The sequence below is a fragment of the Dermochelys coriacea genome, chromosome 1 (genome assembly GCF_009764565.3).
Source record: "Dermochelys coriacea isolate rDerCor1 chromosome 1, rDerCor1.pri.v4, whole genome shotgun sequence".
In the NCBI taxonomy this organism is placed as follows: Eukaryota; Metazoa; Chordata; order Testudines; family Dermochelyidae; genus Dermochelys; species Dermochelys coriacea.
The window spans coordinates 266386014-266411153 of record NC_050068.2 but is presented as its reverse complement, the minus strand read 5'-3'; the positions used below and the strand labels follow the sequence as shown (position 1 = coordinate 266411153).

General features: G+C 43.4%; 1 protein-coding gene across 5 annotated transcripts in view; it reads left to right on the top strand.

Moving 5' to 3' along the window:
* The first annotated feature begins 7831 nt into the window (after positions 1 to 7831).
* GAS2L3 (growth arrest specific 2 like 3) overlaps positions 7832 to 25140 on the top strand; it is a 33356-nt gene continuing 16047 nt past the window's right edge. For 2 of the 5 annotated variants that reach the window (XR_005290684.2, XM_038387786.2), the window contains exons 1-5: positions 7833 to 7942; positions 18535 to 18582; positions 20836 to 21004; positions 21742 to 21860; positions 23498 to 23639. Coding sequence is in view for 4 of the 5 variants with exons in the window: in XM_038387786.2 (XP_038243714.1) it covers positions 18559 to 18582; positions 20836 to 21004; positions 21742 to 21860; positions 23498 to 23639 (454 nt within the window). In the remaining variant the exon portion in view is untranslated. Of the gene's footprint in view, positions 7943 to 14477; positions 14602 to 17876; positions 18583 to 20835; positions 21005 to 21741; positions 21861 to 23497; positions 23640 to 25140 lie in introns of those variants that run through there. The other 3 variants (XM_038387785.2, XM_043491496.1, XM_043491500.1) reach the window with 3 other exon arrangements.

The following is a 25140-nucleotide window of genomic DNA, read 5'->3' as shown; positions in this document are numbered from 1 at the left end:
GCTTTTTTCTTTGATGTTTTTTAGCCCCTTTCTCACTAGTGGCTAATATTGCCTTATCTACAACTAAGGCTTCCATCCCATAAAAATGTATACATGTGCTTAACTTTATATCTGCGAATAGTCCCATTGACTTCAACAGGACTTTGCACATACATATTTTCAGGATTAGAACCTAAGCGTTTTCTTAAAATCTCCACCTTTGCACAGTCACTTTTGTTGCTCCATAAGTCATAGGAATGGTGGGTGTAGCATTTACAACAGCGGAATTATCTAGATGTGCTCTGAACAGGGTTAGAACTGACTGGTGAAAACACCTGTGCCCTGTTTATGCTAGCACTCCCACCTTTGCTACCCTAGGGAACAAGAGTTGCTTTCAAACATTATTTGATTCTTAGATTATAAGGCTGACATTCTGCTCAGCACACCCAGAACTTTAAGTTATTGTATTACCACATTGCCTCAGCAGCTTTGCTGCTGCTAAACTGTGTGTCAGCCTGTCTGCCTTGCCAGCAAACTCCTTGAGACTCTGCCCGTCTAAACCTTGCCTTGCCGTAACAATCAGTGAACCCAAGTTCCTCAGAGACGTCTCCTTGCAGTATCCAGGCCCATTTACAGTGACGCTGCCAGAAATTATTAAATTTGCTGCCTCTAAGGAGACAGAGCATACATCAGTCTGTTAGGCTAGTTGAAGACTTACAGTTCACTTTAATACACAGTACTGAGATGGTTTTGTCATAAACCAAGACTAAGTTTATTATTAAAGACCAGAGATTTAAGTGATACTAAACAAGAACAAAAGAGACAGGCTATAAACAAAACATGACCTCTGTGACTAAAACTTAATTTTAGCAAGTTACAATCTTTTGCCTGTACAGTTTTTTATTTATATCAAGTTACCAGCATCCAGACTACTATACCTCCAGACTAGGGGATTGGCTCAGAGATTGTGGTACCCTATGTCCCATAGTCCTGGATCAGTAAAATGTCTTTTTGATCCCCTTATAAATTACCCAGAGTCCATTGAAGGCTTCCTGGGTTGCAATCCTGACCTCTGGTGAGTTCACTAAACTCTTCCTCTGTTGCTCATTAGCTTGATTGCTTCATTTACCTGATATGTACATGTATTTTCAATGTCCTCTGCCTATAATCAAGCCAGTCACGCAGGGGAGTCCACATTCCTATGACTATGTCAGGCTCAATGTCTGCTCTGCCTCTCAAACACATTTTAAGAACATATTTCCAGCACCCACATATAACTTTTTGTACACAACCCGTATATACCTCATGCAATGACTTTCAGTGCCAGCATGTCACCAGTTTACATAAAACACCTTACAAGAAAGCCACCTTGTAGATATATATTATGACAATAGTGTGCTGTGGGTAGTGAGAGTGTCAGGCTTGATATGAGTAACACTATAGTGGGCATTCTGCCAGTGGGCACTGAGGGGCTCTTAGGGTCACAAGGGACCATTGTGATCATCTAGTTTGACCTCCTGCATAACACAGGCCATGGAATGACACTGAATTAATTCCTCTTTGAATTAGAGCACGGCTTTTCAAACTGGGGGTCATGAGATTATTACCTGGTGGTCACGAACTGTCAGCCCTGTGCCCCAAATCTTCTTCAGAGTCACTGCTTTCCAGGACAGAGTCCCCCATCCTGTAAGTATGGCTACATTCTTTGTTCCTAGAGGTATACATTTACATTTAGCCATATTAAAACACACAGTTTGGTTGCACCCAGTTTACCAAGTAATACAGATAGCTCTGTATTAGTGACCTAATTTGTGGTGTGTAGTCCCATTATTTACCACAAGGCCCGTTGACAGTAATTCCAGGCCCCATGGCAGAACAGTCAATGGGCCCCCACGCATGCACCAGCCACACGGACGCAGTCCACCTGACATTTGGGCGGGGCGGTGCTGTGCTTGCACTGGCTGGTGCCCAGCGGCTGCTGGATGCGCTCTTTCAGCATGGCCAGGCCTTTCATATGCCCATCCAGTAGGGTTGCCAACGGTCTAATTGTGCAAACCCAAATGCTCTTGCCCCGCCCCCTGTCCTGCCCCTTCTCCAAGGCCCCGCCCCCTGCTCACTCCATCCCCCCTCCCTCTGTCGCTCGCTCTTCCCCATCCTCACTCACTTTCGCCAGGCTGGGGCAGAGTTGCGGTGCAGTAGGGGGTGAGGGGTGCAGGCACTGGGAGGGAGTTTGGGTGCGGGCGGGGGTGCGGGGTCAGGTTCTGGGAGGGAGTTTGGGTGCACGGGGTGTGTGGGGTCGGGCTCTGGGAGGGAGTTTGGGTGCACGGGATGTGCGGGGTCGGGCTCTGGGAGGGAGTTTGGGTGAGGGAGGAGGTGTGGGGTTGGGCTCTGGAAGGGAGTTTGGGTGCGGTAGGGGATGTGGGTGCGGGAGGGGATGGGGTGCAGGCTCTGGGAGGGAGTTTGGGTGCAGGAGCGGTTCAGGGGGTCGGTGGTTACCTTGGGCGGCTCCAGAAAGCGACCGGTACATTGCTGTGGCTGCAGCGCTCCTCGGCAGGGACCCATGAAGTCTCCGCACGCCGCTGCCTGCAAGTACTGCCCCCGCAGCTCCCATTGTCTGCAGTTCCCAGCCAATGGGGGCTGCGGAGTCAGTGGTCAAGGTAGGGGCAGTGCACAGAGACCCTTTCCTCAGGGGCCGCATGGACTTGCTAGCCACTTCTGGGAGCAGTGCAGAGCAAGGGTGCACAGAAAGTCTGCGTTAGCCCCACTGCACTGCCGGCGGCAGTGACTGGGGATCCCAGGCACTTTTAAATCATCTGGGCCCCTGGGCAATTGCCCCCTTTGGCCAGTCTGTCAGCGGGCCTATTTACCACTCTCCCAATCTTTGTGTCATTTGCAAACTTTATTAGTGATCATTTTATGTTTTCTTCCAAGTAATTGATAAAAATGCTCAATTGTGTAGGGCCAAGAACTGATCCTTGCCTGACACCACTAGAAACACACCTGTGTCATGTTTCAGAGTGGTAGCCATGTTAGTCTGTATCAGCAAAAACAACAAGGAGTCCTTGTGGCACCTAAGAGACTAACAAATTTATTTGGGCATAAGCTTTCGTGAGCTAAAACCCACTTCATCAGATGCATGGAGTGAAAAATACAGTAAGTAGTATATATATTACAGCACATGAAAAGATGGGAGTTGCCTTACCAAGTGCTAATCAGTGGATCAGTGCTAATGAGGCCAATTCAATTAAGGTGGAAGTGGCCTATTCTCAACAGTTGACAAGAAGGGGTGAATATCAACAGAGGGAAAATTACTTTTTGTAGTGATCTATCCACTCCCAGTCTTTATTCAGACCTAATTTGATCGTGTCCAGTTTGCAAATTAATTCCAGCTCTGCAGTTTTTCATTGAAGTCTGTTTTTGAAGTTCTTTGTTGAAGAATTGCCACTTTTAAGTCTGTTATTGAGTGTCCAGGGAGACTGAAGTGCTCTCCTACTAGTTTTTGAATGTTACAATTCTTGATGTCTGATTTGTGTCCATTTATTCTTTGGCGTAGAAACTGTCCAGTTTGGACAATGTACATGGCAGAGGGGTATTGCTGGCACACGATGGCATATATCACATTGATAGATGTGCAGGTGAACGAGCCCCTGATGGTATGGCTAATGTGACTAGGCCCTATGATGGTGTCCCTTGAATATATATGCAAACAGAGTTGACAACGGGGTTTGTTGCAGGGATTGGTTCCTGGGTTAGTGTTTTAGTTGTGTGGTGTGTAGTTGCTGGTGAGTATTTGCTTCAGGTTGGGGGGCTGTCTGTGAGGACTGGCCTGTCTCCCAAGGTCTGTGAGAGTGAGGGATTGTCCTTCAGGATAGGTTGTAGATCCTTGATGATGCGCTGGAGAGGTTTTAGTTGGGGGCTGTAGGTGACGGCTAGTGGTGTTCTGTTATTTTCTTTGTTGGGCCCGTCCTGTAGTAGGTGATTTCTGGGTACCCTTCTGGCTCTGTCAATCTGTTCCTTCACTTCAGCAGGTGGGTATTGTAGTTTTAAGAACACTTCATAGAGCTCCGGTAGATGTTTGTCTCTGTCTGAGGGATTGGAGCAAATGTGGTTTTATCTTAGAGCTTGGCTGTAGACAGTGGATCATGTGATGTGGTCTGGATGAAAGCTGGAGGCATATAGGTAAGTATAGCAGTCAGTAGGTTTCTGGTACAGGGTGGTGTTTATGTGACCATCGCTTATTAGCACTGTAGTGTCCAGGAAGTGGATCTCTTGTGTGGACTGGTCCAGGCTGAGGTTGATGGTGGGATGGAAACTGTTGAAATCATGGTGGAATTCCTCAAGGGCCTCCTTCCCATGGGTCCAGATGATGAAGCTGTCATCAATGTAGCGCAAGTAGAGTAGGGGTGCTTGGGGATGAGAACTGAGGAAGTGTTGTTCTAAGTCAGCCATAAAAATGTTGGCATACTGTGGGGCCATGTGGGTACCCATAGCAGTGCGGCTGACTTGAAGGTATAAATTGTCCCCAAATCTGAAATAGTTGTGGGTGAGGACAAAGTCACAAAGTTCAGCCACCAGGTTTGCTGTGACATTATCGGGGATACTGTTCCTGACGGCTTGTAGTCCATCTTTGTGTGGAATGTTGGTGTAGAGGGCTTCTACATCCATAGTGGCTAGGATGGTATTTTCTGGAAGATCACCAATGGATTGTAGTTTCCTCAGGAAGTCAGTGGTGTCTCGAAGATAGCTGGGAGTGCTGGTAACATAGGGCCTGAGGAGAGAGTCCACCTAGCCAGACAATCCTGCTGTCAGGGTGCCAATGCCTGAGATGAGGGGCATCCAGGATTCCCAGGTTTATGGATCTTGGGTAGCAGATGGAATACCCCTGGTCAGGGCTCCAGGGGTGTGTCTGTGTAGATTTGTTCCTGTGCTTCTTCAAGGAGTTTCTTGAGCAGATGGTGCAGTTTCTTTTGGTAACTCTCAGTGGAATCAGAGAGTAATGACCTGTGTCATGTCATGGTGTCACCTGTGTCATGGTGATTCTCCCTGTATAATTACATTTTGAGACCTGTTAGTTGGCCAGTTTTTAATCCATTTAATGTCTGCCATGTTAATTTTTTATTGTTCTAGTTTTTTTTAATCAAAATATCATACAATACCAAGTCTAACACCTTATGGAAATCTAAGTATATTACATCAACATTCTACTCTGAAATACATCAACATTATTACCTTTGTCAACCAAGTTTGTAATTTCATAAAAAAATTATCAAGTTAGTTTGACAGAATCTATTTTCCAAAATGTTGATTGTCATTAATTATATTTCCCTCCTTTAATTCTTTATTAACTGAGTCCTGTATGAGCTGTTCCATTATTTTGCCCAATATTGATGTCAGGCCTATAATTAACCAAGTCATCCTGTTTATCCTTTTAAAATATTGGCACCACATTAATTTTCCTTCAGTCTTCAAGAACTTCCTCCATGTTCCAAGACTTATTGAAAATCAACATTAACAGTCCAGTGAGGTCTTGGAAGCAAGTTATCAGGACTTGTTCATTTAAAAATGTCTAATTTTAGTTCCTGTTGTCTAATATCTTTCTGAGTTACTATAGGAATAGGAAGTGTTTCATCATCATCATATGATATGATTACATCATTTGGATTTGTCCTAAATACAGCACTGAAATATCTATTTAACACTTCTGCTTTTCTGATTATGAACAATTTTACCATTTCCATCTAATAATGGACGAATACTATCTAGCAGGCATACACTAGTATTTATTAAGTACTATTATTTAATTCTCTTCTCTGACCAGTTGTAACAGACAAGGCTAGAAAATGATGTTTTTGGGTAAAGAAAGTAAAACCCACAGCAAAATGACCCCTTTCCTCCCCCATTTTATAGTGGCTAGAGCAGGGATGGGAAAACTATGGCCTGGGGGCCACATCTGGACCTTCAGATGTTTTAATCCAGCCCTCCATCTCCCACTAGGGAGTGGAGGCCAGGGCTTGTCTGACTCCATGCCGTAGCTCTGCATGGCTTCCGGAAGCAGCGGCATCTCCCCCACTCTGGCTCCTACACGTAAGGGCAGTCAGGGGGTTCCGCACACGGCCCCTGCCCCAAGTGCTGCCCCCGCAGCTCCCATTGGCCAGGAATCGCTGCTTGAGGTAAGCGCCACCCGGAGCCTTCACCCGGACCCACTCTTGCACCCCAACCCTCTGCCCTAGCCCTGATCTCCTCCTGCCCTCTGAGCCCCTCACTCTCAGCCCGGAGCACCTTCCTGCACCCCCAACCCCTCATCCTCAGCCCCATCCCAGAGCCCGCACCCCCAGCTGGAGCCCTCACCCGCCCCTGCACCCAACCCCCTGCCCCAGTGCCGAGCCCCTTCCCACACCCTGAAGTCCTAATTTCTGGCCCCACCCCAGAGCCCTCACCCCAACCCCCAATTTCATGAGAATTCATGGCCTGCCATACAATTTCCATACCCAGATGTGGCCCTTGGGCCAAAAAGTTTGCACACATTTGGACTAGAGTTTGCACAGCACACAGCAATTTCTTGCCCACCCTAATCGTGGAAAGAGACTGTAAGCAAGGCTACATGTACTCCACAGTAACCATGACCTAAACTTTGCAGCAAGAAACCCGTATTCTCTGGCACTCGAGAGCAATAGACTCTAATGCAGCTTCAGCAAAATTCAAAAACTCAGATTTGTAGCAAATGTGAAAATGAGTAATACACTCACTACAGTATCCCTGTGTCTCGCTATTACATTCATTTCTTTTATGCTGTCTTTACATTTTTAATTTTTGTCATGCTGAACATTGCATAGCTGCCCTGCAAAGTTGGCAGAGGGAAGCAGAAGGTGGGTGGGGTGACTGGGTTGGGACTTTGGCACTCGGGGTAGTGCAGAAGACAACTGTTGGCTTGGAAAAGGGGACATTAGCTGGATGTTAAAATGATCAGCTTGAAACGGTTAACAATCAAATTGACACTGCACATGATCCGATGACTGCATAACCAGATGGGAGCAACACACCTTCTGGGAGTGGGAGCTATTGTTTCTCATGTCTGCAGACTGAGGCATGGTGGGAGGGATAGCTCCGTGGTTTGAGCACTGGCCTGCTAAACCCAGGGTTGTGAGCTCAAGCCTTGAGGGGGCCATTTAGGGGTCTGGGGCAAAAATTGGGGATTGGTCCTGCTTTGAGCAGGGGGTTGGACTAGATGACCTCCTGAGGTCCCTTCTAACTCTGATATTCTGTGTAGCACTGCTCTGTTCCCAGAGGGCTCTCATTGGGAAGCAGATCCTCACACCGTAGAATCACAGGCTTGGAAGGGACCTCAGGAGGTCATCTAGTCCAACCCCCTGCTCAAAGCAGGACCAGTCCCCAATTTCCCCCCCCAGACTCCTAAATGGCCCCCCCCTCAAGGCTTGAGCTCACAACCCTGGGGTTTAGCAGGCCAATGCTCAAACCACTGAACTATCCCTCTCCCCCACAAAGCACCTGCACAAAGCATTCTGCAGCAGGCGCGGGGGCCGCAGAAGAGCAGGGTGCATGGGCCACCGACCCGGTCCCGCCCGTGGGGACAGCCTGCAGCGCCATCCTCCCCGCGCCGGGCCGAGCCCGGGGACTGGGAGGCACTGGGCTGTCAGGCGACGCTCTTGCCGCCGCCCCGGGCCAGGGAGCGCCCGGGGTTCGCGGCTGCGCCCGCAAGGCCCTGCCGCGGGGGAGGCCGGGCTCGCCGACGGAGGGGCGGGTGCTGGCTGTGGCCGACCCCCAGGGCTTCCGGCCCGGCCCGCCAGGCTCCTCCTCGCTCCGCCCGATTGGGCCTTTCGAACGGCGCGGGCGGGCGGAGGCGAATGAATCCGGGCGGGGAGCCGCGGCTGCAAGGGCTCTGCCTGCGTCCGCGGCGCGCCAGGCAGCTGCACGGGGGGGAGCGTGAGTTCTGCGGCCGCTGCCTGTGAGTACTTTCCCCCCCGCGCGGCATCCGAGGCGGGTGTCCCTCGGAGCAGCCCGGAGATCAGCTGTAGCCCCTACACGCTCGCACTGGGGGAGAGGGGGGACTGCACGCGGCGAATTTGTAAAGCTGCGGGGGGGGGGGTCTCTCCTTCTGGGGCGTGGGGGATGATTTATTTTAGTGCGGCGCAAAAAAAGGATGCATGAAGGATGCTCTTGGTGTGTGAGTTTCAGTGCGATACACAATCTCTGAGCGCCGTCTGACATCTGCCCTGCAGTCAAACTGCCGCAGCAGCGGGATCTTGTGAGAGCTCTCGTTGAACCAGGTCTCCTCTTTCCATGAGGAACCTTACTAGCATTGAAAATAAAACTAATCTTCCGAATAAGTTGCTACTAACAATGATGATGATCATTATCATCCAGATTTGGAGATCATGTGACTTGGAACCTGTTCTAACTCAGTCTTTAAGCATTCTTGGTTTGATCAATACACCCTTCAGTTCCTCAGTAGCAGCCGTGTTAGTCTGTATTCGCAAAAAGAAAAGGAGGACTTGTGGCACCTTAGAGACTAACAAATTTATTAGAGCATAAGCTTTCGTGAGCTATAGCTCACGAAAGCTTATGCTCTAATAAATTTGTTAGTCTCTAAGGTGCCACAAGTACTCCTTTTCCTTCAGTTCCTGTTGCTAGAGATCTTTGCCCCTCCCTCTGGCAGTGGAAAGAGATCTACACCTCTTGAAGTACAATGTAAAGAGCTACATGAGATGAAGTGCACTTTTGAGCTGACTGTGGGTGTTCATAATCAATATTAAGCACTTGAAAGTCAGGCAAAGGAAAAGCTAGAGGAATCATTTTAACTGTAATTTGCCAACTTTTACCATATGGTATATTAAGGTGTATATTAAATAGCATAACCATTCTCTAAAATTATATATAAGAAATATTTTTGAGTTTATATGTTGTATCTAGCATAAATCTCAGTTTGCGGTAAGAGGAAATTACCATGGGAACTTTTCCATTTTTTTTAAATTTTTGAATCTTTAAAATTGCAGTTTTAATGTTTTGTTAATGTCTTTGTATTTTGTAGGTTTGTGCTGGAGGACATTTTATAAAACACTAGTCTCTCTCTATATACAACTCTATGAAATGACATCACCACACCACGAAACTATGAAACTTAAATAATGTGTATTTGTATTGCCTTCAATGGGACTACATTTGGATCTGAGGGCTAGTGAAGGCAGATCACTTTGCCAGATCATAAGAACGGCCATACTGGGTCAGACCAATAGTCCATCTAGCCCAGTATTCTGTCTTCCGACAGTGGTTGGGGCCTGATAATCCAGAGGGAATGAAGTAGAACAGTGCTATTTTTCAGTAATTCATCTGCTGGCAATCAGGTTTAAGGACACCCAAGAGCATGGAGGTGCGTCCCTGACTAATAAATTCATGGAGATCCATCGATGATTATCTAATTCTTTTTTTAATCCACTTTTACTTTTGGCCTTCACAATATCCCCTGGCAATGAGTTTCACAGGTTGACTGTGCCTTGTTTAAAGAAGAAGTACTTCCTTTTGTTCGTTTTAAACCTGATACCTAATAATTTCCTTGGGTGACCTCTAGTTCATGTGTTATGTGAAGGGGTAAATAACACTTCCTTATTCATTTTCTCCACACCATTCATGTTTTTATAGACTTATGTTCTCCCCCCCCAGTCGTCCCTTTTCTAAAATTAACAGTCCAAGTCTTTTTAATCTCTCCTCGTATAGAAGCTGCTCTGTACCCCTAGTCATTTTTGTTGCCCTTCTCTGTACATTTGTCAATTCTAATATATCTTTTTTTTGAGATGGGGAGACCAGGACTGCCTTCAGTATTCAAGATGTAGGCATACCGTGGATTTATATAGCGGCATGATAATATTTACTGTTTTATTTTCTATCCCTTTCCTAATGGTTCCTCATTCAGTTGGCTTTTTTGACCACTGTTGCACATTAAGCGAATGTTTTCAGAGAACTCTCCACAATGACTCCAAGAGCTCTTTCTTGAGAGGTAATAACTAATATAAATCCCATCATTTTGTATATATAGTTGAGATTATGTTTTCCAAAGTGATTTACTTTGGATTTATCAACATTGAATTTCAACTGCCATTTTGTTGCCAGTCATCCAGTTTTGTGAGATCTCTTTGTATAGGAATGTGGTTTGTGCAGATGTCCTTGGCTAAAATTCCCATTCCTGTTGTTCAGTGTGCCGAAAAATGGTGGGCTGCATTTTACCTTGTAAAACATTTTGGCATCTTTTGGGATACAGAAACTCTATATAAATGTAAAGTATTATGTACCTTTGGACTTTAAGGCATAGATTTATACATCTGAAATCTTACTAGTGTTGTGTAAGGATTTTCAAAGTAAAACACAGGCAGGTTCTCCATATTATAATTTATCCTGCTCCTGTCAGGGGTCTTTTAAAACCTTTTACTTGGTTCCTGCCTATAGCCATATAACAGAATGGCCAGGCTTTGCCTACCCAAAGAGCAACATGCTGGGACTTTTAGGGCTGCACTCCCAGTTCCTGCCTTGCTGGGTAAAAAGGTGTTTTTTATCAGTCAGCTAGCTTACCGTGATTGAAAAGCCCTATTGAGATGTGCTGTTGAGGTGCCTTTTCCTCACTGCTAAAAAAGGTGCGCATTTTACCTTGAGGTAACTAATGTGCATGAGCTATTCTGAGGTGGAGCGACAGTGAAGTCCAGGCACCCCAGTTTTGCTGTGAGGTAAGCTCCCTGACGTCAACCTGTGGAAGGACTATAGAGCTGTTTACTTCACAGTAAAATTGAAGTGTTGTTTTTTTTACCTCAGGATAGCTCATGTGCGTTAGTTCCCCGGAGGTGAAAAGCACTTTTTTAGCAGTGAAGTCCAGGCCAAACATATCTGAAACCATGTTAGCCGGCTCTGGCCGTGTTGTAGCCACGGGGCCCCCCAGGCTACACCCATTCTTATCAAGTGAACCAGTTGCACCTTTGCTGTAAAGATGCTGCTTGCTGAGCTGACATGTTCCAGCAGGAAATGCTCATGAGTTGAGTGAACTTCTCTGTCATGCAGGGACTTGTACGAGTTCAGGAGCCTCACCTCTGTATTAAAGTTGGGAGCTGTAGAATGCTGTATACTCCATTGTTTAGGGCTCCAGAAAGGGACGCCCTAAGGAGCACGGTTGCTATACACCCTGATGAAAAGATAGGTGGTTGCCAAGGTGTTTGAGCCCTGGTGACTAATTTTGGTTCTTTCTTTATTCCATGCCTTTTAGACCTTCTCCCGCTCCAGGAAATCAATTTGAAAGTAAGCAGAAGTTTTGTTTCCTATGATGTAATTGGAAAGCTATAGTTGCTGTAGTAAAATATATAGTAGCACTCTCTAGGCATCACATCTGTTCCGATGCATTTTAAGAACCTAACATACAAAACAAAATTGTCAGTATGTATAATGAAGATATCCTGGATATATTAAATCTACACCAACTGACATTATGAAGGGAAAGAAGCTGTGTTTTTTATTTAAAAATGAAAATATTTTGTAGGGATGTGGGTTCCAACAATGCTGTCAGAACTAATATAAAACTTCTATCAGTTTCAGAATGGTCTATTTCTGACTGTCTTGGGGGTTGCAAACTTCCACCCCAGCATGCTTTATATTTAAACCTGCAACCTATATTTAGAGAGAGACAGTCTTGCATACAAACATTTTGTAATGAGTTTATAAATGGCTTTGGCTTCCACATCCATCTAAATTAGTGGCTACCTCCTTTATATTTCAGATGTCAATAACTGTTGAGTTGCCTTTTTTGTTGTATTGCTCAGTGTCTGAACTGCTTATGGGTCTCTCTAATTACAGCATATATAACTTTGGACAGATTTGTAAACTTGCATTACAGAATAGCTTGTATCTAATTTAGCATCTTTTGCGACATAATGACTTATAGGGCTAATGACTATGAACTACCCATCTCATTTAATGCATCTAATAGATTGACATTTAAAACAATACACTAATGGCTTGTCTTTATTGCATTGTTAGCTTGATCTGTAACTCGAGGTTTTCCCCTGACTCCTGTCCACATGCAAAAATCTCTAGCTCAAGTTACGTGATGCTTTAAGCTTAAGATAACTGGCTTGACAGGGAGGTGGGCTGAAGGTCAAGCGTTGCTAACTGGAGTTTATAATGCAGTGGGGATACAGCAGCTCAAGGTACAACAACTCATAGTTCTGCTGATCCAATCACTCTGTGCTGCCAATCACGCTTACTTGAGGTAGCTGGCTTGAGTGTAGTAACTTGAGCTAACTGTTACAGTGCAGACAAACCTCAAGATGCACCTCCTGAGTTCTTATTCGTTTTTGCAGTAAATACTTTGGTTTAGGGTGACCAGATAGCAACTGTGAAAAAACAGGATGGGATTGGGGGTAATAGGTGCCTGTATAAGAAAAAGTCCCAAAAAATGGGACTGTCCCTTTAAAAATGGGACAACTGGTCACCCTACTTTGGTTCATATAGACTGGGATCTCTGTGGTTCTGTTTCCTGGATCTGCTGTACACCAGGTGGTGGCACTGTGGGGTGTAGAGAGCAAGTGAACCACCTTATGAGGGCATGTCAAAAGTGTGTGGGGGGGAGGGGGGTTGCCTGGGCCATTGAGGCCTGTGCAGAGGGTGTGCCCCAAGCCATACCATCTTCCTGAGATACACCCACAGCTGTGTGGTCCAGCATCCTCCCCTCCACTTAGCTCCATCACCCTGGCCTCCCCCGGCTTACCTCCGAGCCTCCAATTACTGCCAGCTCCTGCCTCTGTTAATGAATCAATTAATGCCTGGTGTGCACCCCACAATAAATCAGCCTAGCTGGGCCCCTCCAACAATAAATTAATGCTTCTCCCCCCACAATTAGTTCTGTACAGACTCCTCTGCTGGGGTGGCAGGAGTGGTGACAGAAATCCCCTGTCCTTCCAATGCACACACAGTTCACCAGCCTGGGGTGATGGTGGCAGGAGCCCACACACATGCTGGACTGGGATGGTTATGCCCACCACTTTGGAGCGGGAGAGGATGAAGCCCTGCCTCTGCTCTCTCCTTCAGGGGATTCAGCCCTTCAGGTCAACTTACTCTTCATAGTGGCAGCTGATTCATCATCTGAACCGCGGTGGCAGGACTGGAGCCACTTCTGCAGATTTATTGACTGTCTTGGTTACAGTGTTCTCATTCTGAAGGCTTCCACTATAAAAACCAGCACTAGAGACTTAATCCTTTTTAAAAAGAAGGCAACTTGTTTAGAATGGAAGATGGCAATTGCCTACCATAGATTCCTACTTTCCCTGGGGGAGTAGATGTTTCAAGCCCTGGTTGTGATAGTTAAGACTGCTGATACCTACACTAAAAAGCAATTACACTTCACAGTGTTATAGTGGAGTGTTTGGTTTAACGTGAGAAACTTCTTTGTCTGGAAATTAACAGGCTTCAGCAGCATCAGCCTTAATTCTGACACTCGCCCATCTCATATTCCAAAGAACTCCAATATCTCAGGGGGGAGAAGACTTGTCTGTTAACCCACTTACTAGTTAAGAATCAACTCCCCTGTGGACCACAGCATCTCACATATCTCTTCACACTGGCCACCTGAGACCTGGTCCTTACCCACCAGCCCATTATGGGCTATACATTCCAATTCCCCCATTCACCTTCCCTGTATTAGACCAAGGGCCAATTCACCTGACACAGGCCAACACCCATCTTTTACCGTAACTGCTGTACCTGTATGGGCTGTGGTAACCTACATTCCTCAACAGTATGAACTCCAGATCTGCCTGTAACTGATGGTTTGAGAGAGAATTTAAATTAGCAGTCCGTAATCCTAGTCTGAGTCCTTTTGGGGACACTAAAAATGTGTCCTTGCTACGATTATTCAAATGTTTACTATGTAAATGCAGAGTGTTAGCTTCTTGGAGAGCCCTTCCATGACAACTAAAATTGCAAAATAACTTGCGTAAAAAAGTGCATGAAGTTCAAGGGTCACAATTTTTCCTCAATCCCTTTATTTGTTTAAAAAAGACCAGTTTTGTTATGCCTTCCCCCAAAAGTGCAGATGCTGAACATTCTTGTAATAGCTGCTTTGTGAATATTTTACTGTGTTCATGTTTTGAGCACTCCCTGTGAATTAGGCCGCCTTTTGTTCTTCTATTGGCAGTTACCATGTTAAGGCTCTTGTTTGATTATGTGGGGCTCCTTATTTTAATGAGAGCAGGTTTTCTACGGGCTGTTCCATCCATTTTTTTTTTAAACGGTCAATGAAGCCTCTTATTGGGTCTCTCTCTCGGGACAAAGGATTTCTTATGCTAAAGGAAAATATATGCCCCTGGACTAACTCGTGGGAAGCATAACATGCTCATTTGTAATGCCTGCTATGTACCCTGCCCTTTTCCTCTAATGTGTAGAGAGGAAAATGATGACAGGGATAGGACAATCCCACTATTTATTTTGTTTTCCTGCAAATAAAAAGGTGATGTAACTCTTGCATGTTCAGATATAACCAACTCAGGGCATCTTTTTGGTAAATCTTTAATTGATCAGCATGACAAGTTTGGTACAAAGAAAAAAACTTCTGTCTGAAAACAAACTGATTTCACAGTAGGTGTAACTGCGTGGTTTTAAGGTATGTTTTGTAAAGTTTATTAAAATGTGTTATAGCGGGTGGAATGCAAAGGCCAAGGTAGTGGGGAGAATAGATGGGAAAGAAACAACACAATCTCTTCTTCAGAAATGGAAATACTTCGGTCTATAGTAAAACTTACGGTTTAGAGAAAGCTAAAGACTTGTGTTACAAATGTAAGTTTACGTTTCTTTTTGACTTTTTATACACACGTGTGCGCGCGCGCAGTCAGAACATCACAAATGTGCTTTAATCCTATTCTGACTGTGCGGTGACTCTAGAACTTTTTCCTGTTGTCATCAAGCAGGCTTTTCTTTTTCTTTTTTTAAAGAAATGTCTTACAGATGTCTTTTCCTAACATGTGGTATTTACTCCAGAGTGATTGACAAATTATGAAAGTTAAATATATATTTCAGAGTTCATGCAACAATTATGTTGGACATTCCTGTACCATATGTATGAAAGCCATTCTGAATTTTTTTTCCTTTCAGTTTTATTAAGTGCATGTGTGATTTAATTTAATTATTTTGCTACATGAAATAGAATTACACTAAATATGAAATGCATTATAGGATGTTGTTGTTATTGTCAATATTGTTAATCTATCCAACTATACTCTTAGCCCAGCAGAAGAATCTGTCCTATCTCGGGGCCTCTCCTTTTGCCCCTCCACCCCCACGAACATGATACAGTTCTGTGGTGACCTAGAATCCTATTTTTGACGTCTCAGACTCAAGGAATATTTCCAACACACCTCTGACCAACATATTAACCCACAGAGACCTTCCTGCCAACACTACAAAAAGAAGGATTCTGGGTGGACTCCTCCTGAAGGTCGAAACAGCAGCCTGGATTTCTACATAGACTGCTTCCGCCAACGTGCACGAGCTGAAATTGTGGAAAAGCAGCATCGCTTACCCCATAACCTCAGCCATGCAGAACACAGTGCCATCCACAGCCTCAGAAACAACTCTGACATCATAATCAAAGGCTGACAAAGGAGGTGCTGTCGTCATCATGAATAGGTCGGAGTATGAACAAGAGGCTACTAGGCAGCTCTCCAACACCACTTTCTACAAGCCATTACCCTCTGATCCCACTGAGAGTTACCAAAAGAAACTACAGCATTTGCTCAAGAAACTCCCTGAAAAAGCACAAGAACAAATCCGCACAGACACACCCCTAGAACCCCGACCTGGGGTATTCTGTCTGCTACCCAAGATCCATAAACCTGGAAATCCTGGACGCCCCATCATCTCAGGCATTGGCACCCTGACAGCAGGATTGTCTGGCTATGTAGACTCCCTCCTCAGGCCCTTCGTTACCAGCACTCCCAGCTATCTTCGAGACACCACCGATTTCCTGAGGAAACTACAGTCCATTGGTGATCTTCCTAAAAACACCATCCTAGCCACTATGGATGTAGAAGCCCTCTACACCAACATTCCACACAAAGATGGACTACAAGCCGTCAGGAACAGTATCCCCGATACTGTCACGGCTAACCTGGTGGCAGAACTTTGTGACTTTGTCCTGACCCATAACTGTTTCACATTTGGTGACAATGTATACCTTCAAATCAGCGGCACTGCGATGGGTACCCGCATGGCCCCACAGTATGCCAACATTTTTATGGCTGACTTAGAACAACGCTTCCTCAGCTCTCGTCCCCTAATGCCCCTATTCTACTTGCGCTACATTGATGACATCTTCATCATCTGGACCCATGGAAAAGAAGCTCTTGAGGAATTCCACCATGATTTCAACAATTTCCATCCCACCATCAACCTCAGCCTGGACCAGTCCACACAAGAGATCCACTTCCTGGACACTACAGTGCTAATAAGCGATGGTCACATAAACACCACCCTATATCGGAAACCTACTGACCGCTATTCCTACCTACATGCCTCTAGCTTTCATCCAGATCATACCACTCGATCCATTGTCTACAGCCAAGCGCTACGATATAACCGCATTTGCTCCAACCCCTCAGACAGAGACAAACACCTACAAGATCTCTATCATGCATTCCTACAACTACAATACCCACCTGCTGAAGTGAAGAAACAGATTGTCAGAGCCAGAAGAGTACCCAGAAGTCACCTACTACAGGACAGGCCCAACAAAGAAAACAACAGAACGCCACTAGCCATCACCTTCAGCCCCCAACTAAAACCTCTCCAACGCATCATCAAGGATCTACAACCTATCCTGAAGGACGAGCCATCACTCTCACAGATCTTGGGAGACAGACCAGTCCTTGCTTTCAGACAGCCCCCCAATCTGAAGCAAATACTCACCAGCAACCACACACCACACAACAGAACCACTAACCCAGGAACCTATCCTTGCAACAAAGCCCGTTGCCAACTCTGTCCACTTATCTATTCAGGGGATACCATCATAGGGCCTAATCACATCAGCCACACTATCAGAGGCTCGTTCACCTGCGCATCTACCAATGTGATATATGCCATCATGTGCCAGCAATGCCCCTCTGCCATGTACATTGGCCAAACTGGACAGTCTCTACGTAAAAGAATGAATGGACACAAATCAGACGTCAAGAATTATAACATTCAAAAACCAGTTGGAGAACACTTCAATCTCTCTGGTCACTCGATCACAGACCTAAGAGTGGCTATACTTCAACAAAAAAGCTTCAAAAACAGACTCCAACAAGAGACTGCTGAATTGGAATTAATTTGCAAACTGGATACAATTAACTTAGGCTTGAATAGAGACTGTGAATGGATGAGTCATTACACAAAGTAAAACTATTTCCCCATGGTATTTCTCCCTCCCACCCCACCTCCCACTGTTCCTCTGATATTCTTGTTAACTGCTGGAATTAGCCTACCTTGCTTGTCACCATGAAAGGTTTTCCTCCTCCCCCCCCCACCCCGCTGCTGGTGATGGCTTATCTTAAGTGATCACTCTCCTTACAGTGTGTATGATAAACCCATTGTTTCATGTTCTCTGTGTGTGTGTGTGTGTGTGTGTGTGTGTGTGTGTGTGTGTGTGTGTGTGTGTGTATAAATCTCTCCTCTGTTTTTTCCACCAAATGCATCTGATGAAGTGAGCTGTAGCTCACGAAAGCTTATGCTCTAATAAATTTGTTAGTCTCTAAGGTGCCACAAGTACTCCTTTTCTTTTTGCGAATACAGACTAACATGGCTGCTACTCTGAAACCTGTGATTATAGGATATGGCATTCTTTGGAAAGGACATTGGGGTAGGGGCTATCTTGCGCTGTACAAACACAGAACCTATCATAATAGGATCCTTGTTCAGGATTGGGGCTCTTAGGCCCTACCACAGTTCAAATATTATATAATAAAAACATTTTGTTTTTGTCTTTGTGTGAATTTTGACTTCTCCTTTGTATTGCATGTGAATAAACTAATTTTTATAAATCACTTCCTTTTCCATACATAATATTTTACTTTAAAGACCGAGAGAACCTTAACACATGATTTTCTGCAGTTATACTGTTTGTGATATATAGGAATGGACTCTAACAACTTTAATTTCAAGTTAAGGTTTTTTGGGTACATGTTGGATAACTGATGTAATAGCACACTTGGAATTTTTTTTCCTCTTCTACAAGTTGGAGAGCTTTGACACCTTCTTGGAAGCACGTGAACCGTTTTGAATACTATTTATAGCTAAATAGAAGTGAAGAAACTTGCCATTTTGTCCTGTAATATTTACTATTTTCTGACAGTGTAGAGTAGTAAAATATCAGGTCAAGATTATAACTGTGTTAAGAGAGTCAATCTGACTGTTTTCACCCAATAGTTTTTTAACTTTTATATGAAATTAGAAGTTATTCCATTAAAAATAATTCACTGGGTTGTTGTTTTTTGTTTTTTTTTGTCTCTTCCTCCCTCCCGTCCCCAATTCCAGGGAAAGACTCTCGTATAAATACAGATGACCATGCAGCACTCAGTTCAGGTAAATGACAATTAATAATAAAAATGCTTGATACTTCTTATGGCACCTTTTTAATGCAAGGATCACAGGGCACTTTGCAAACAAATTACTGCAAGGCTCACAATTGTCCCTGTGAGATCTTTACCATCCCCATTTTACAGGTGGGAAAACGTAGTCACAGAGGTTAAATGACTTGCCTTAGATCACACAAGGAGTCAGTGGCAGGACTGATATAACCCAGACATTCTGGAGCCTAGCCTTCTGTTTCAGCTGCTAGATCACACTGCTTCTCCTTAAGTGTTGTTATCTAAGAACTTTTCTAAGGCAAAGTAATAGACTAAATCAAACATAATTATTCCTAAAAAATAGTGACTTTATTTGTGTAACTATTAATATTCAGATTTTGCAAAGTGATTAATTCTATAAGAGAATATATAGTCAGTCCATCCACAAGTTAAAAAGTCTGGTGGGATCAACTGGCTAATCATGGATGAACTCAATCAACAATTAGTTGTGTGTCTGGACTAGGTTATCGGGGTGATGGGATGGTGAGGGAATGAAATTTTGTGGGGTGAATGAGATCCTCTGAGAGGGAGGGGTTTTGTTTTGTTTTTCTTCATCATTTTTTCTTCACCCCCATTATTCTCCTCGACTCCCTAAGCTAACCCTTAACAATGTTACTGATAGACATTTCCCTCTCTCATGGGTTTTTCCTTTCTTTAAATTCCACAAGGAATTTCCCAATGGAAGTTTGTCAGGAATCATGGGATGAATTACTCCCAGTTTACCCCTCTATCCCCTTATCTCACAGAGTCATCGTATTCAAATGATATCTGTGGAAGGATTTCTATATAGAAGGTGCAAGAGAAAGAACTTGAATTTTTCCTTTCTCATTGTCTCCTATTATTCAGACTTTTTTCTGCTTCTCTCTGTGGTGAAGTTCTTCCTCGCTGCTTCTCTCCCTCTCCCAGTACCCAAACTATCCTAAAGAACTTGCAGTTCAATGTAACGTTTTCCTCTCAGGTACTTCAGTGGAACTCCATTGAAAACAGTGGAGTTAAAGGCACAGATTAATACAATTCAGAACAAATTTTCATCTGCCCCGTTTTCTCTTTTACGCTTTGTTTTCTTGACAGTCACTGGGCCCTGCAGGTAAAGTTTCTGCAAGGCTGGCTTTTATATATCACGTCAGAATTTCTTATTTCTTTGCTAACATAAGACAGGTGTTGACACAGGAAAAAATACAATTAGAAGACTTGGATTGATATATCATAGCATCAATAAAAAAAGGATATTGAGCAAATGAAGTCTTCCTTCCTGCCCCATAGTGAGGAAAACATTTTCAGTGCCACTGCACATTGCTTTAGAATGGTTGAATACAAGAGGTGAAGACTAGTGTCTAAAAAGTGTATGTTATTGTATTAAACACATCTGAACAGTAACACATTTTCTACTTTCAGAATGGTAGCCGTGTTAGTCAGTATCAGCAAAAACAACGAGGTGTCCTTGTGGCACCTTAGAGACTAACAAATTTATTTGGGCATAAACTTTTGTGGGCTAGAACCCACTTCATCAGATGCAAAATACAGGAGTGGAAAATACAGGAGCAGGTATAAATACGTGAAAAGACATGAGTTGCCTTACCAAGTGTGAGGTCAGTCTAATGACACAATTAAATTAACAGCAGGATACAAAGGGAGGAAAAATAACTCTTGTAGTGGTAATGAGAGTGGCCCATTTCAAACAGTTGACAACAAGGTGTGAGTAACAGTAGGGGGAAATTAGTATGGGGGAAATTAGGTTTCTACATTTTCTACTGTAGCATAAGAATTTTAATGTTCTTTTTTCCCCCTAAACAAAAACCTCCTGTGAAATCTTTGATCAAAGAGAGAGAGAGAGACCAGCAGCAAATTTGGTTTTAGGCTGTAGATTTCTTTTTATATTGTGGATTCTGCCCAGTACTAACTTTCTTACAAGTTTTATGAATTAATTCTTTATTTATAAGGCAGTTTAAAAAATAGACCCTTTTTTGGGAGAGATTTTTCTTGTATAACTCAGAGGGACAACTGTAAATCGTAGTGATGTGGTAGCATCTGAACTTAAGAATGAAAACTGAAAGCTTCAATAGATTTTTGCAGGGTTGATGAGTGGCTTAAAAAATCAAAATTAGATCTGTCATTACTTGATTGTTTGCGTGAGGAAATTATCAGATTCCATTACTGGAGGCTGCAGCTACTAGAGCCATTTGTTTTAATTTACTGAAATCTTGTTTAGGTGTGGTTTGGAGATGATGATCCTCTAACATCACGAAGCCCTCTAACTCCCAGACATGGCCCGGGCTTGGCAGATGTTTGCCTATATGATCAGTGGATATCTGTGCGGCATGAAGCAACTCTGGTGCCTATGCAGGAAGATCTATCAATCTGGCTATCTGGATTACTTGGTAATGCTAAAATACATCATTGTCTAATGAATTTGAAAGATCCATTATCCTGGCCAATGTTGACCTTTCATATTCATAAATTTGCTAAGAGTGAGTGAATGTGACTGGGCTAGCATAATAAGGAAAATTGAATTAAAATGCATGTTCCAGTTTCAGATTTTATGAGCGGACAACTGTCGATGCTATCTTAATACCTCTTATTTATATTTCCTGTTCAGTGACTGGTCTGTCTGTAGTCTAGTTAAATAATACATATTTTATTTGATTTTTATCTGTATTTTAATAGAAATAGTTTTATAGGTAAACAAACATATTTTATTGTAAATGCATGCCAATTCTCTTAGAATCCAAAGTTTATAAGGTATAACTAACACAGGCTGGAAAAGTGGTTGTTGAGAAGGGGGAAACATACAGTACAAATACTAATTTAGAGATGTCTCTCTATTTTTTAGATTTAATAAAAGCTTATATTTATATTACTTCAGTGGCAGTTGATTTTTATGGTGAATATGTAAGGTAGCAGAAATTTTAAAGTTTATGCCATTCATCAGTTGTTTTAATTGAATGGAATAAAAACTGGTACTCAAAATACTGATGATTTCACTTCTATTGTAGACTACAGCTCAACTTTGTGTCTTTTTAATGGTGGAATGCCATGTCTGAGTTGTCTGCATATGGTTTGTGTTAGAATTATTCCAGAAGAAGGCAAGCTAACATTTTCCAATTTTTATTTTCAGGGGTAGACGTTACAGCGGAACGGTTGCTGGAAGAGCTTGATAATGGTGTACTACTCTGCCAGTTGGTTGGTGTCCTTCAAAGTACAATTAAAAAATGCTGTAGCTCAAAGGACTTAAGGGTGAGGCATCTCACTAGTACAGTAATTGATAAACTTCATCACTTTACGTGCAACCAATTTTTATCTGCATTTAACAAAATTGCGTTCTGTGTGCATTGTACTTGGAAATAAGAAACACAATGTCTTTTTTTTATATTAGTTCTCTGTGTTGTAGAAGCTGACAGGAAGGCCTACATTTTTAACTATAGCTAAATATATTAAGGCTATATATCAGTAACTAACTGCTAAAATTCTTCTTGAGGGAGGTGTTTGATAGTAAAAAGGGAGCAACTTTCACAGAGCACCATGTTGTATATTTATAAGTAGGGTTCTACCAAGTTCACTGTCCATTTTGGTAAATTTCATGGTCATAGCATTTTAAAAATCTTGAATTTCACAGTTGCAGATATTTGAATTTTAAATTCAAAGTAAGGGTGAATTTAAAACCAGGGGGAAGTTTGCCAGGCTATTGTAGGGGGGTTATGGTATTGCCACCCTTATTTCTGTGCTGCCTTCGGAACTGGGAAGCTGGAGAGCGGTGGCTGCTGGCTAGGCACCCAGCTCTGAAGGCAATGCCACCACCAGCAGCAGTGCAGAAGTAAGGGTGGCAATACCATACCATGTCACCCTTACTTCTGCACTGCTGCTGGCCGCGGTGCTGCATTCTGACCTGGGTACCTGGCCAGCAGCCACCCCTCTCCGGCTGCCCAGCTCTGAAGGCAGCATGGCAATACCATGACCCCCCCCTACAATAGGCAGATTTCGCGGGGGGACGACCAGATTTCATGGTCCATGACACGTTTTTCGTGGCTGTGAATCTGGTAGGGCCCTATTGATAAGGGACACCCATGAATGTTGCAGATCATCATTGGCTGTGAAAGGAAGAGAGAAGATGCCTCACCTATATCCCCAAAGTTGATAAACTGGTTTAGAAAAAAATGAAAGCAAGTCACTACTTTCTAAAGGAAACTCTACCCCCTTCCTCCCTCCGTACCACACCCATCTGCTTATGGAAGGGCTTCCAAAGTGCCTGAATGTGACAGCCAGTGCAGCTTCACTATATTCTGGGGGGATGAGGTGGAAGGTTTGTGTCGTCCATGTGGCTAGTCAACACCCTCTGTGTACTCCTAGAGATGTGCTCTAAGAGTAATCCTTTTGCTGCATTGTACAGGGAGTTTGAGGGTGCAGCCAGTGGAACCATGACTACGTAGAGCCACCAACTAAACTTCCCCATGTGCTGTGAGTTGGTGTAGGTCAGTGGTAGAGACTGCTTCAGGAGAGGCCACACTACTGCATCCCAGGATGCAGAGTTGCAGTGGAATATTTCTTTTCCCCCGCCTTAATTCCTGACTTCGACAGAGTAACCATACACATGCTGTCTTCTTAGACTGTGCACAAGAATGATGACTTGCTCCTTGAATGCCTATATCTGACCTGGCTATAGCTAGCCATCAAATGGGGAAAGCTTCATCTTCATTCCAGATATGCATGTAGGTTACATCTGCTATTAAAAAATAATAAAATAGTTATTAGCCAGCCACCATTGTTGTACTTTAAATGTGATATTATTTGATCTTATGAAAATGTATTTCAAAATGTCATCTATGTATCTGTGCCCACAGCATACGTACATTAATTTTTGAAATATTTTTTGCCAGAATTTTCCTATGAGACGTGTTCCATGTAAGAAGAATGCACCATCAGGATCCTTCTTTGCTAGAGATAATACAGCCAACTTCCTTAACTGGTGTAGGTGCATTGGAGTTGATGATACTTATCTCTTTGAATCTGAAGGGTTAGGTAATTATCTCTTTTTGTAAAGTTATTTTGGGGGCATAGAACTCTCTATGGACCCTATCCTGATCCTAACTGTGACACTTTCTTTGGTGCCCAGGATTGTGACTCACCTCTCTGCCTCAGCTATAGAGAGTGAGTTGCAGGTGCCAAACTGTGTGTCAGTTCCCCAACACTCATTCAGATAGCCACCCAAACACACACCTCAGGACTCTGCCAACACTTACTTTGCCTTGCAGGGTAACACTTAGTGTACCTCCATCCCTGCACTCCACAGAAGCATCCCCCTGTAGTGTGCAGCCCCTGGCGGTAGACACTCACAGTAATTACCAAGTTAATCTGTCCCCAAAAAGACAGTGTACACACAGCTGGAAGGTTACACCTCAGGATCAGGTCCTCCTATAACACTAATTATAATTTGTTTATGGTGAAAACGAATAAGTTTATTAACCAAGAACAGAGATTCACAGATTCAAATGAGTATTGAGTAAGAATAATGGAAATAGAAATGGGTACAAATGAAACAAAGTATAATACATTTTCTAGAGAGTAAAGCTTTTAACCAGTTATAATCCTTGTCTAAAACAGTCGCTCACCTAAGATTTTTCTGCAGGGCTTGCTAGTTTTCAGTCATAACCAGGACCCAGATTTTATCCCCTTGTCCTTTGAAATGTATCCTTCTGAAGTGCAACCCCAGATAAGATTGATTGATTGATTTTCTAGCATGCTGACACCATGTTGAGTTCACATCTCCCCCATCAATCTATTTTTCCTGTTCACTTTACATGCAAATGGAGTTCCTGTGTATTGACTTTACCGTGCTTAATTTACATTTCACAGAGAGAGAACTACCTTCCCTCCTGTCTGGAAGAAACCTGGTTCTCCCTTTGTTTGATTACAGACTTTAAAGCATAATATCAGTACATATGCATAATTCCTCATATAATCTTAATACGTCCATTTTACAACAACTTTAATGATCAGTATGTCACCAGTTTTCTTTGATACCTCACAAGATGCTTCTGGATAAATATTATGATTGCAGCGTATTAGGTGTAGTGAGTTTGTCAGTCCTGAGAGGAGTTGCTGACAGAACAGTGAAGCCTTTGCCAGTTGGCACTGAGGCGCTCTTCAAGCCATACTTGTGTGAGACAGAAATAATCATGTAAGCAGTGATTGGGACTTTGATAGGACTGCTCATGTGAGAAGCTTTGCAGGATCACTTGCTTATGGCTGCATTGAGTAATCTTACTGAATAGTGTCTTTGAAGCCTCTGAAAAGTTGCATTGTGGGCGGGAAAAAATAAAAATAGTGCAAGGAAATGCCACATTTTCTGCATAGCAAAAACCCCCCAAAACAGAATAATTGAAAGAAAGACAAGCATTTTTTTTTTTAAAGTGCCAAGAGACTACATGGAAATTGTTAAAACACAAAAATCTCCTTTATTCGGTATTGGAAATCTTTCTTGCTATATAAAGTGCTCAGAATAGTACACACATGATGGCTA